Source organism: Sciurus vulgaris (genome assembly GCF_902686455.1).
Source record: "Sciurus vulgaris genome assembly, chromosome: 1".
In the NCBI taxonomy this organism is placed as follows: Eukaryota; Metazoa; Chordata; class Mammalia; order Rodentia; family Sciuridae; genus Sciurus; species Sciurus vulgaris.
Window position 1 is genome coordinate 11,440,749 of NC_136461.1, and position 13,339 is coordinate 11,454,087.

General features: G+C 56.9%; 1 protein-coding gene across 6 annotated transcripts in view; it reads left to right on the plus strand.

Annotated features, from left to right (window-relative positions):
* CROCC (ciliary rootlet coiled-coil, rootletin) overlaps positions 1-13,339 on the plus strand; it is a 41,862-nt gene that overhangs the window by 6,406 nt on the left and 22,117 nt on the right. For 3 of the 6 annotated variants that reach the window (XM_079105896.1, XM_079105891.1, XM_079105893.1), the window contains exons 3-12: positions 520-674; positions 4,852-5,037; positions 5,127-5,344; positions 5,426-5,591; positions 6,068-6,174; positions 8,786-9,022; positions 9,433-9,529; positions 10,023-10,106; positions 10,441-10,674; positions 11,329-11,528. In XM_079105896.1, the coding sequence (XP_078962022.1) occupies positions 540-674; positions 4,852-5,037; positions 5,127-5,344; positions 5,426-5,591; positions 6,068-6,174; positions 8,786-9,022; positions 9,433-9,529; positions 10,023-10,106; positions 10,441-10,674; positions 11,329-11,528 (1,664 nt within the window). In that variant the 5' untranslated portion in view covers positions 520-539. Of the gene's footprint in view, positions 1-519; positions 675-3,353; positions 3,437-4,851; positions 5,038-5,126; positions 5,345-5,425; positions 5,592-6,067; positions 6,175-8,785; positions 9,023-9,432; positions 9,530-10,022; positions 10,107-10,440; positions 10,675-11,328; positions 11,529-13,339 lie in introns of those variants that run through there. The other 3 variants (XM_079105892.1, XM_079105895.1, XM_079105894.1) reach the window with 3 other exon arrangements.

Here is a 13,339-nt window from a genome sequence, read left to right on the forward strand (position 1 = left end):
AAAAAAAAAAAAAAAAAACTCAGGGCTTTGCTGGGCACTGTGGTGCCTGCCTGTAGTCCCAGCACTGGGGAGGTTGAGGCAGGAGGACCACAAGTTCAAGGCCAGCCTCAGCTACTTATTAACTTATTGAGACCCTTATTGAGAGGGTTGGGGAGGTAACTCTGGTAAAATGCCCCTGTCCTGCAAAACAAATCAGAAAGACACCCCAGGGCTTCACTCTGGGCTCTGAGCCCCCAGATGGGACGGGTGGAGACTCCCCTGACGCCTAGACTGAGCCCGCTCCTGCCCTTCCTGGGTGTTCAGGACCACACTTAGCTGTAGGTGTGTCTGTCTGAGGTCTGGCCAGCCCCGTGCTGTTCCTCTGCTGCCTGGTCCTCGGGCCTGACGCTGCTGCCACTCCTACCCGGCGCCCCTGGGGCCTGGTTGATCCTCCTGCCTCCGGGATACATGGGCATCTGTCAGGGGAGGATGTCCCACCAGACCAGGCAGAGCCAACCACGTGCCTGTGGTCCCTTCCAGCCCCGCTGCCGGCCCCAGAGATGGCATCACTGCTGTCGCTGCAGGAGGAGAACCAGCTGCTGCGGCAGGAGCTGTCCCGCGTGGAGGACCTGCTGTCCCAGAGCCGCGCCGAGCGTGATGAGCTTGCCATCAAGTACAGCACAGCCAGTGAGAGGGTGGGTGCTGCCCGGGCTGGGCCAGAGCAGGGAGGCGTCCAGGCCGGGTCCCTCCTGGGAGGAGGGCCCTGGGTCAAGCCGGCCTGGGACCACACTGTGGCTCCACCAGCTTGCAGGACCCTGAGCAAGTGCTCCAGTCTCCAGCCTGTTTTCTGGTGCGGGGTGGCAGTGTGACAGCCGCTGCGTAGGACCGTTGAGGAAATGGAACGAGGGGTGTTCTATTCCCACCTGTCTAGGCCTGCCGGAGTGTCGGGCACAGAGAACAAGACCCCTAGGGACCCTTCAGCCCCTAAGGCTCTGAACATCTCCCCAGGCTCCTGTTTCCATGGCGTTGGGGTTGAGGCCGTGGCTGGATGCTGGGAGGGGTGGCACAGGCATCCACAGAATTCTGTGAGCTGGTTGGGGACAGCGACAGACCTACCACTGCTCCCTGGGGTTGAGGCCTGGGCAGGGAAGGAGGAAGCGAAGCCTGTCTGCACGTCCATCACCAGGCACTGTGCTCTGGCTCATGGGGGCCTGGGGGGTGGTAAGTGAGGGCAGGGGCAGGACGCTCCCGGTGCACTGTCTGTGTTGGACCTCCAGGCGCATGGCAGGTGACCCTGGGAGTCGATGGTGACTGAAGGCTGGTGAGAGTTGCATGAGGGCTGGAGTGGACATGTGCAGCAGGGGGTTGTGGGCAGCAGGACAGCTGTGATTAATAGTAGCTCCTGTTTATTGAGTACCTACTATGTGCCAGTAACAAGTACTTTACATTCACTGCACTGCTGTCAGGACCATTGTGCCATTTAACAGAAAAGAAAGTGGAGGCTGAGAGGGAAAGCGCCATACTTAGGGTCACACAGCCAGTTTAGACAAGGAGGGGTCTCCTGGCTCCCAGCCAGGGGTCCTGACTATGAAAAGAGCTGACTGGTCCCTGGAAGCTGGAAGGGACCCAGAGGGCCAGATCCCTCTGTGTTAGTAGAAGGGCCAGGTTGGCCCGGGGCCCCTGAGCTGGGCCTGTCTGTGCAGAGGTCTGTGCCGTGGTGGAGAGGGGCTGTGCATTTCTGGTGTAGTCATGGGCGATCCTGTGTCCTGGTAGCTGCCGCCTAGACAAGCCCCCAACGTGTTGGGACTTGCTGAGGTGCAGGGTGGGGGGCCTGGGGGGCCCCTAGCTTTTGGGACAGTATGGAACATATTTTCCTAGGGTCTGCATAGTGCGTGGAGGGTAGGCTGCCTGGGTCCACATTGTCTGTGGTGACAGCCCCGGGCACAGGGCCAGGCCCCCAGGGGCTGCCTTTTAAATGCCAGCTTCTAAATGACAGTGAAGCCAGCCCCGCCTCTGGTTGGCAGAAGGATGTAGAAGTGAGAGATGGCGGGTCCCTTCCCTGCTGGGACACAGCTGCTGGGACGGGGCTGCAACACCAGGTGGAGGTCTGAGTTAGTCTAGAAAGTTCCCTCATGTGGCCTGGGGTGGGATGACTGAATAGCATGCAGAGAGAGCCTGGTATTGTAACTCCTGTGCACCACACAGTTTGAGTGAGGGCCCATCTGGAGGTGGGGATTGGACTGGAAGGATTTTCAAGGCCTTCCCTAAAGGGGGTCCTCAGAGGACATCAGAGCCTGGCAGTCACCTTGCTACAGGGGGGGAACTGAAGCCTGGAAGGGGCACGATAGCCCCAAGGTTGGTGGTATGGCAGGGAGGATCCCTTGGTCCTGGGTTCTGGGGTCTTGGGTACCCTCCCCCTGCAGCTCACCTGTCCTTATGCCTGTGGGTGGCAGGGCCTTAACTGGGTTTGGGGCCATCAGCAAGGTGGTTCTGATCCTTCAAACCCACGACACTCCTGGGAGGGTCAGGGCCCATATCCTGTTAACTGCATGTCAGGCGGGGAAGCTGAGGGGGGCTTCCCAGTGAGGGGGGGTGGGACTGGAGAGGAGAGGGCGTTCAGAGTCCCCAGGGAGCAGCTACGGGGAAAGGAGGGAGTGGCTTTGCCCCTTGGCTCCAGAGCATAACCCCCTGGTCTTTCCCCATGTCCATGGCAGCCTGGACAGAGTGAACTGAATGGTGGCATCAGTGCCCCAGTTGCTAGGGAACACAGTAAACTGCTTTGATCCCTGGCCTGGTGGCAGCCGCCTTCCTTTTTGAATTGCAAGTAAAATTGAAAGGCTTTGTTGGGGGCAGAGTTTGTGGAGAGGGTGGAGGTGCAACCAGGGAGGCGGGAACCCCTGGTGACTACTGAACCCTCCAGATCACAGAAGCACAGGCTGGGGGCACACAGGTGCAGGGCACAGTCAGACCCCACCGAGATGGGACGCACAGAACGCTCCCACGGACACACCCAGATTCACGGCGTGCATGGCATAACCTGCAGCCACAGCCACAGCCAGGCCCCATGCCTGCCCACAGGCACAGACCAGCCACGCGATACGCTAGACAGTCCCACCACCACCATACACCTATGACACAGGTGGCGCAGCGCATGCCTCACATCTCCCAGATGCACAAGACAGACGACGCATGGAACACAAAACAGCCACCAGTCAGCCAGCTCTGCAGAGGCACACAGACCACATTGTCACCACAGACACGTAAGGCCCAGTCTCTCCCAGGCCCCACACGGAGTCGTGCCCTTGCCTCCCTGACGCACTGTCACACGTGTAAGCTCATGCTGATACAGACACAGGGCCTGCAGCACAGCAGACCACAGAGGCCACCTCACCCAGGTCCACGTGAAGGCCCGGACACTCCAGTGTCAGCATGTACCCAGCACACGTGAAGGTGCGTGGTAGGCCCACCCCACGCAGCCAGCCAGCGTGAGCTTGCCCATGCACGATGCACACGCCTTTCAGGCCTACCTCTGTCACGAACCGTGGTGGACCCTGCTCAGTGCCCGGCTTGGGTGGACTCCCCACAGACACTTGCCACGGGTCTGCAGCCCCCGTCCAGGCAGAACCCCCTGCTGCCCCCTTGCAGCCCCTTAGCTGCGTTCCTCCTGCTCGCGGCGAAGCCTCCAGGCGGCTGAGGCCAGCCCTCCCCTGTTGTCACTCCAGCGGGCCTCACCTGCCCCCTGGCTGCCTTGGGGTGGACTGGGTGGAGAGCAGCTGGCACGCAGAGCCTCTCCTGCCAGCTTCCTGTGACCAGTGTGGCTCCACATGCATGGGCATCTCCCCGCTGGGCTGTGGCAGCCCAGGGCCAGGGGATGTGGGTGGTGAGTGGGGTGGCGTCAGTCAGCGGTGCCGGCTTGTCCCCATTGTTGTCCTCAGGCCCCCGTGTGTGCTCACTGCCCTGTGGTGTCTGTTCACCTCAGTCCCCTCCTCCCTCACCTCCTTCCTCCTAAAGGCTGGAGGAGGCCGAGGCCAATGTGACCAGCAAGCGCCTTAAGGGTGTTGACAGGGTCCTGTTACAGTGTGGTGGCCCAAGCTGGGCAGGCATGGTGCACGGCCTACAAGGGTCTGGGCATGAAGGGGCTGCATGCCACTGGGGGTGCAGGGCCGCAGCAGCAGAGGCCCCCGAAAGGTGGCATGAAAGGGAGGATCAGGCGCTGGATAGGCGATGTCACATAGCACCACGTGCACTGGGGGGACCTGTGCACGTCCGTAAGCTCAGGTCTGCAGTGTGAGCCAGGCCTGCGCCTCGGATGGAGTTGCTCGTGCCATTCGTTGGTGGTCTTTAATATTTACTGCTGCTGCGTGTGAGCCATGCCACTCCATGGCTGCTAAAACACATGGGAACAAATAAAAATTAAAAAAAAATAAAAAAGAAGAAAAGATACAAGAAGGAACAAACATCCATGTTTTCCTGAGTACTGAGGTTGGGTGGGGGTGGGACACAGTCTAATCCTAGAGCACAGCAGGGGTGAAGTGTCCTGGCTCCCGCTGCTCAGCGCAGGTGCACTAGGGCTGCTGGCTCACCCCAGGTGCATGTCTGTTGCACGCACATGGTTGTGGATGGCTCACTTGCATGTACCCATGCATGCCTTGTCTGTGTGTCCATGCATGTCCCGTCTGTCCGTGCACAGCTGCAGTAGTCTGTGCATACATGCACTGCATCTTGGGCTTGCCCACATGTGTCTGCTCCGTGGGGTGCAAGGCTCTGGACTTGCAAGGCATTGTGGGTCCTGGCCCAGCCTGGCACCCCCTGCAGAGGCCTGTGCATCCTTCTCTGCGGGCCCAGGCCTCTCACCCAGGCCCTTCCCTGCAGCTGGAGCAAGCTATGCGGCTGGAGTCTGGGGAGCTGGAGCCACAGGAGCCCCCGGGGCTGGTCCGGCAGAGCGTGGAGCTGCGAAGGCAGCTGCAGGAGGAGCAGGCCTCCTACCGGCGCAAGCTGCAGGCCTACCAGGAGGGCCAGCAGCGGCAGGCCCAGCTAGTGCAGCGGCTGCAGGCCAAGGTCAGGGCCACCCACTCCCGCTCCTGCCCTCACTTTCCTTTGCCTTGCTCCCCCGCCTGGGAAAACCACTGCTTCCCATCTGTTCCCAGATTCTCCAGTTCAAGAAGAGGTGCTCGGAGCTGGAGCAGCAGCTGCTGGAGAGGTCTACAGAGCTGGAGCAGCAGCGGCTGAGGGTGGGTGTCAGGGTGGGCAGGGCAGGCCCTTCCCTCTGCCTGTCCTGTCTGATGCTGCCCCCTCCCATCCAGGACGCAGAGCACAGCCAAGACCTGGAGAGTGCGCTCCTCCGCTTGGAGGAGGAGCAGCAGAGGTGAGGTCGTAAGGAGGGCACAGGGCTGGTGGTGCACCCCACGGGTAAGCAAGCGCCCACTGGCCCCTGTGCCCTGCCCAGGAGTGCCAGCCTGGCCCAGGTGAACGCTATGCTGCGAGAGCAGCTGGACCAGGCAGGCTCAGCCAATCAGGCTCTGAGTGAGGACATTCGCAAGGTGACCCGCGACTGGACACGCAGCTGTCAGGAGCTGGAGCAGCGGGAGGCGGCATGGAGGCGTGAGGAGGAGGTGCGTGGGGGCCACCCGACGGGTGAAGGCCCGGGAGGAGTGCAGGAATGGGAGCAGGAGCGCGGCCGGGGCGCAGGTGGGCAGAAGTCACGGTGCCCGGAGTAGGGCGTTGCGGTTTGGTTTTGGTACTGGGGGCGCTTAACCACTTGCCATATCCTCAGTCATTTTTATTTTTAGAGACAGGGCCTTGCTAAAGGCCTTGCAAAATTCCTGAGGCTGACTTTAAAATTGCGATCCTCCTGCCTCGGCCTCCTGAGCTGCTGGGATTACAGACGTGTGCCTCCCAGCCTGGCTGGAGCTGGCATTTATTACACAGGCTGTGTGCATTTTCTTTTATTCTTCATAAAAACAGCGCGCAGGGGCTGCTGTCATCCTTATTTAAAGAAGGGTTAAGCGAGCTTCCTCCCACAATGGGGGCGCGGCGGGAGGAGCCAAGCGCCCCGCCCCGCCCCCCACGCAGCGTGTCTTCCCTCCAGTCCTTCAATGCCTACTTCAGCAATGAGCACAGCCGCCTGCTGCTCCTCTGGAGGCAAGTCGTGGGCCTCCGACGGCTGGTCAGCGAGGTGAAGATGTGCACAGAGAGGTAAGGCCCTCCGGCAGCCTCCTACATGCGACTCAACTTGGCACACCTACTGTGTGCCGGCCCCTGCGGAGATGCAGAGCAGCTGGCGTAATGACCTGTTAACTGGCAGTCAGCACTTACCTAGGGATCACCCAGAGCTGGGCTCTTTGTACTTGTTATTTTACCTGATATCAGTGTCCTTGTGAGGTAGGAACTATAATAGTTCCCATTTGACAGATGAAGACACTGAGGCCCATGAGAGGTTGTGTGACCTTCCCAAGGCCACACAGTGTATCAGTTAAGATTTGAAGCTCCTGCTTTAAATCCACTAGAATACTCAGTTCTGCTACCAAAGACCTTGCAACATCTCATGGTGAAAGATGGACTCCTGCAAAGATTCTAGATCAAAGAAGCGAGTGCTCATGGACTAAGGGATGTCCTGGAAGCTCAGAAGGATGAGAGGTGAAGTCAGAAGGAAGGGGCAGTTGCAGGAGCCCTAGGAGTGGGCAGGGTTGGAACCAGCAGAGCCAGGTGCTCCAGGCAGAAGGGATGGCATGAGCAAAGGCTCGGGGGGCCGAAGGTGGCCGCCAGTGGGGTGGGAGGAATTGCAGGGAAGGAGAGGAGAGCCCCACTCAGCAGGGGAGCCTGGCCCTGCCTGGCCTCTGGTCATTGTGGAGGTTGACCAGACGCAACTGGTCAGGCTGTGGGCTGCACCCCAGGCAGGAGACTGAGGTGTTTACTATTTTACATAAAATTTTTAAAATCTTTTCTTAATATCATCAAGTAGTTAGTGTCTATACTTGCTAGTTAACTCAGAAATGTCACAGCTTGTTTCCATTTTTCATCTTTATAGTTGGTTTGGATCAGGAACTATGAAAACCCACTGTTTTTAGTCTTTTAAGTCTCTTAAATTATTTGTTCCGGCTGGGTTCTGTGGCACCCGTCTGTAATTCCAGTGGCTCTGGAGGCTGAAGCAGGAGGATCGCGAGTTCAAAGCCAGCCTCAGCAAAAGCGAGGTGCTAAGCAACTCAGTGAGACCCTGTCTCTACATAAAATACAAAATAGGGCTGGGGATGTGACTCAGTGGTCGAGTGCCCCGAGTTCAATCCCCAGTACCCAAACCCTGCCCCCAAAGCCATGAATTATTTGCTTGGGAAACTGGGTCAGTTGTCCTTAGAGATTCCCATAGTCTGGATTTTGCTGGTCGCATCCCTGAGGTGTCATTTAACATGTTCCTCTGTCCCTTGTATTTCCTGTAAATTGGATGCTGGATCCGAGGCTCGATCAGAGGCAGGTTGGGTTTTTGTTTCTCTGGCAAGGCTCCGTGAGTGGCGTGCTCTTCCATCAGGAGGCCCCTTAGCGCCTTAGAGTGATGCTGCTAGTTCTTGAGCGCCAGACCCTCTCCGAGGCTGCACAACTGCAGCATTCTCTCTCCTTCATGCACTCCAGTGAGGCACATCCTCTCTGCTGCTGATACCAAGCCATCAGTTCATTCAAAGAAGGAACAGATTTAACCTACATTATGGGTTTAACATAGACTTCAATTTTAATTAGGATTCTCAAGGATCCCATTGCAAAAGAGTATAGAGTGGGAAATCTCCCTCTACCTGACCCCAGACACTTCTCTCCCCTCCTCAAGTCAAGCAATGTCACCAGTTTCCTAAGTGACCTTCCTTAACCAGGTGCAGTGACATATGCATGCAGTACCAGTACTCAGGCAGCTGATATAGGGGGAATCTCTTGAGCTCAAGAGTTTAAGACCAGCCTGGGCAATATAGCAAGATTCTGTCTAAAAAAAAAAGTTCCTAAGTGGCCTTCCAGAGTTACTCTATACAAGCAAAACAAACAAGTCTCTCTCTCTCTCTTTCTGTCCCTTTCACACATACACACAGGTGCACACTTTTGGGTATATACCATACACTATGGGTAGAATTTCATCTTTGCAGTTCTTGAAGATATTTCTTCGCCTACTAGTTACTCCTGGAAGGAGGCTCCATACCAGTCTAAGAGGAGATTCTGCCTTGGTTTTCCTCGGCTGCAGAGTTGGCCACTGAACGGATGTACTATCATTTATTTGCTAGCACTCCTCTTTTGATGGATACTTTTTTTTTGTTTTGGTACCGGGGATTAAACCCAGGGGTAATTTACTACTGAACTACATCCCCAGTCCTTTTTATTTTTTATTTTGAGATAGGGTCTTGCTAAGTTGCAGAGACTGACCTTGAACTTGATCCTCTTCCCTTAGCCTGCCGAGTCACTGGGATTGCAGGCATCCATCACTGAGCCTGGCATCACCAGGATATTTACAGGGGCAGTACAGCACACTCTCTTGTGTTGGGGTGTCTGTGTGTGTTGGGGAGTCAAGGAGGCCAAGGGACTATACATTCATAATTTTCTGAGCTCTTCCTGGTTGGTCTCCACTGTGGTTATACCCCCTTACCCTCCTGTCAGCTATTTGGAGGAGGGCCTGTTTCCCTACAGCCTCACCCATACTGGGCATTATGTAACTTTTTTTTTTTTTTTTTTTTTGGGGGGGGTCAATCTGATGGTGACAAGTGGCATCTCGGTATGGTTTTAATTTGCATTTGGTGGTCACCTCCATTCCAGTCCCATCCTGTGCTCTCTCCCCCAGGGACCTGCGGCAGCTGGGAGGGGAGCTGGCTCGGACATCACGGGCTGTCCAAGAGGTGGGTCTGGGGCTGAGTGCAGGCCTGAAGCTGGCGGAGAGCCGGGCCCAGGCAGCCCTGGAGAAGCAGGCACTGCTGCAGGCCCAGCTGGAGGAGCAGCTGCAGGCCAAGGTGCTCCGAGAGAAGGACCTGACCCAGCTGCAGGTGCAGAGCAACCTGGACAAGGCTGAACTCAGTGCTAGGTGGGTGGCGGCAGATGCTGTTCAAGGTCAGTTTCCTCACAGAGAGGCACCGGAGACCTGGGACGGGGAGCTTGTGCCTAGCCAGGCTTCCCCGGCCCCTGTTTGGGTCTCAGAGGGCTCTTTCCCAGGGCATATCACGAGCAGTTCAACCTGTGAGGACAGGACACGTGTCCCTAACTTCTGCCTCCTGGACAAACCCCAGGTTACTTTCCCTTGAGACCCAGCCAGTGTGGATCTCAGTCCCATTTTACAGGTCCAAAGTCTGAGGCTCAGAGAGGAGGAGTGACCTGCCCAAGGTCAACAGCTAGGGAGGTGGATCCTGGTGGCCTTGCTCAGGTTTGGGGAAGCATTGGGTTTGAGGAGAAATGGGGCAGGTCCCCCATTTACCTCTGTTGCTTCCCTGCCTCCAGAGTGACAGAGATGACCCTGACTATGGAGCGCCTTCAGAACCAGAATCTGGAGAAGGAGCAAGTCAACAAGGCCCTCACTGAGAAGCTAGAGGCCCTGGTGAGTTATGGCGGGCAGAAGAGGGACCAATCAGATCCATGGACACAAGCTTAGGACTGGGCTTCTAAGACATCCTGCTCACCCCGACATCCTGGGCCAGGATCAGAGTAAGAACAGTCCCCTCCTGTGTCCCTTTCCACCCTCTCAGCAGCCCTGCCTCATGACCGTACTGCACAGATGGGTCTCCAATCCAGTAAACAAGGGAGCAGGGCTCCAACTCCTGCCTGAATTCCCATAGGGAGCCTCCCACAGAGGGATCCTCCCCAGGGCACTGCCTGGATTGGTCACTTTCTGTGTGGGGCTGAGCCTGTCTCTTCTCCAGTGACTGGGACAGGCAGGACATTGCCTCTCTGGGCCTCTGAGGGCAGTGGGGTCTGCTCGCCTGCCTATGGATGGCCATAGAGGCCACCGGAGGGAGGACAGGGAGGGAGGGGAAAGTGAAGTTTCACACTAGGGCAGAGCCCCCGACTGCCCTTTCTTTGTCTCACTCCAGGAGTCTCTGCGGCTACAGGAGCAGGCGACCCTGGAGATGGAGGACTCAGAGGGGCTACAGCAGACCCTGAGGGACCTGGCACAGGTGCGTGAAGGGAGCTCTGGGCAGGTCTGGCCAAGCAGGCCTGGGCCTCGGCTGCTCCCTGGAGCGACCTGTGGCTGAGCTGAAGTGAGTGGGGGCCCTGGCACCCCACTAGCTCACCTGGCCCTGCGCTTTGAGCCCGCAGTCTCAGAGAAGCTGGGCTCTTTCCGGCCACCTGCGTGAACTGACGGATGATGTTTTTGCAAGAAAATGAGAGCCTTGCTGGCAAGCTGTGGGCTGAGCGCCGGTGGAGAGGGGGCCCAGGCTTCCCGCAGGGACTGTGCGAAGCCGCCTGGCCAGGGCCTGGCCTCCCTCTCCCACCTCCTCTCATCCCCAGGCCGTCCTGTCAGACACAGAGAGCGGTGTCCAGCTAAGTGGCTCGGAGCGCACGGCAGACACCTCGGACGGCAGCCTGCGGGGTCTCTCGGGCCAGCGGACCCCCTCCCCGCCACGGCACTCCTCGCCTGGCCGCGGCCGTTCCCCACGCCGAGGCCCGTCCCCGGCCTGCTCCGACTCCTCCACGCTCGCCCTGATCCACTCAGCCCTGCACAAGCGGCAGCTGCAGGTCCAGGTAGGAAGGGGCCTGAGCGTCCCCAGCCACAGCCAGGGTCCCACCCAGGCTCCCAGGGGAGGGGCTTGGATGCCCTGGGGGCGGGGCCGCGCACTTGGGGCGGGGCCGCGCACCTGGGGGCGGGGCCGGCAAGATGTCCACCGAGGGATCAGGTCCCAAGGAGGTGTCTGAGAGCTCTGGGGCAGGATTCGAGCCCACGGTGAGAGGTGCTTAGACCGCCAGGGTGGAGCCTGGGAAGGGAAGAGGCCCGGGCAGAGCCAGAATCCTGGTGGAGCCAGGACCCTGGAGAAGGAGTCCGCTGGGTCGGACCCGAGGAACTTGGGAGCAGGGGCAGTCGAGCGCTCCACGGTGGAGCCGGAGTGCGAGAGGGCGGAGCCTTGGGGGTGGAGTCTGAAACTAGGGGAGGAAAGAGTGGTCTTGGACTTCCTGGGGACCTAGATCCGAGTTGCTTGGGACCCTCCGGGAGGGCGAGGGCTTCCCAGAGTGGTGAGGGCACAGAGGAGGGCAGTGCAGTCCTAGTCCTGGGGGCCGAGGCCCTCTCTCCTGCCGCAGGCCAGGCCCAGGCCTAGTCCCAGACCCAGTGTAGGCTGGTTTGCTTCCCCGGAACCAGGGAAGTACGTGGGCTCCCAAGACTCAGTGACCCTCATTCCCCAGGACATGCGTGGTCGCTATGAGGCGAGCCAGGACCTGCTGTGCACCCTGCGGAAGCAGCTTAGTGACAGTGAGGGTGAGCGTCGTGCCCTAGAGGAGCAGTTGCAGCGCCTGCGGGATAAGATGGATGGGGCTGCTCAGGCCCAAGAGGATGCCCAGCGTGAGGCCCAGCGTCTGCGGAGCACCAATGAACTCCTGAGCAGGTGGAGGAGGGGGCAGAGGATAAATCAGTGTCTGAGCTTCAGGCCAGTCCCCATCTTTAAATGAGTTGTGCTGAAGTAGAAGGTCACCACTGGCCACGTGTCTCTTCAGTTTTACAAAAGTTCATACTCGGGCTGGGGGTGTAGCTCAGTGGTAAAGCGTTTGCCCCTACTGCTTCTGCTTCAGAATCTGGGTTCAGTCCCCGGTGCTGCATACATACAGGTAAAAACTTCATTTCTCAGTTCCATTAGCCAAATTTCAAGTGCTATAGAGTTATACATGGCTGTAGAACATCTCCATCTTCTCAGGGAAAAAAGTTTGTTTTTTTTTTTTTTTTTTTTTTTTTTTTGGTACTGGGGATGGAACTCAGGGTACTTTACCTCTGAGCTGCTTTGAGACAGCTCACTAAGTTGCTGAGGCTGACCACAAACTTGGGATTACAGGTGTGCATCAGGGCACCCGATTTCTCTGGGAATTCTTTTGACAATGCTATTATGAGACTCTTTCCTTGAGGTTTTTTTTTCCCCTTGTACTGGGGATTTATTCCAGGGACTCCTTTTAAGTAATTAATTAATTCAAAAAATTTTTAAATGATTTTTTAGTTGTAGATGGACACAATACTTTTATTTGACTTATTCACTTTTATGTGGTGCTGAGAACTGAACCCAGTACCTCACACATGCTAGGCAAGCACTCTTACCACTGAGTCACAACCCCAGCCCCCTCCTTTCTTTTTTTTATTTTGAGACAGAATCTCACTAAGTTGCTCAGAGCCTTGCTAAGTTGCCCTTGAACTTGTGGTCCTCCTGCTTCAGCCTCCTCTGTTACTGGGATTATCGGCATGTGCCACTACACCTGGCTTCCTGGAGATTATTATTATTTTTTTTTTTTTGGTACTTGGGATTGAACCCAGGAGTGCTTAACCACTAAGCCGTGTCCCCAGCCCTTTTTATATTTTATTTTGAGACAGGGTCTCACTAAGTTGCTTAGGGTCTTGCTAAGTTGCTGAGACTGGCTTTGAACTTGACAATCCTCTTGCTTCCACCTCCGGAGCTGCTGAGATTACAGGCATGCACCACTGAATCTGGCTTCCTATTTTTAAGAAATCACCTTTTAGCTACCTGGTTGTTTTTGTTTTTTTCTTCCTGATTAGAAGTGTTTAACAAAAAGTGTGAAGGATGGAGTGGGACCCCCTCACAGCCTCGCCTGCCCATCTTAACCCCTACTTTTTTTTTGTGGTGCCGGGGATTTGAACCCAGGGCCTTGTGCTTGTAAGGCAAGCACTCTCCCAACTGAGCTATCTCCTCAGCCCTTAACCCCTACTTTTACTTCCGTTATGTTTCCTGGCAGTGGGGTGACATACGAGGGGCACCCACTGTGTGCCAGGCTGTTGGCCATGTGTTGCCTCCTGTTCTGTCTGGTGCCTGCAATTTGAAACTCATTGTACTGAGACCGAGAGACTTGCCCAACCTCACACAGCAAGTGTGACTGAGGATGGTGGGGTGCAACTGGAATTCAGGCCTGTCAGGTAGCAAGCGCATGATTTCCCTGCCTGGGAGGGAGACGGCCTTTTACGTAGTGCTGCTCAGCGACAGCCTGTTTTGCATTCTGCTGTTTTTACTTAATGTCATGTCACAAGTTTTTTCTCCACTCCCGGCCAGCATTAAGTATGCTAAGTATGTAGCATACTTAGGGGCTGGGACTTGGAGGAAAGAGCGAGGAGCCCTAAGCTTGAGCCAGAAACCCCAGCTGGCTTGGAAGGAGGTGTTACGATCAGCCCCCTCCCCCTGCTTGTGATTGCTAGAGTCGAGGA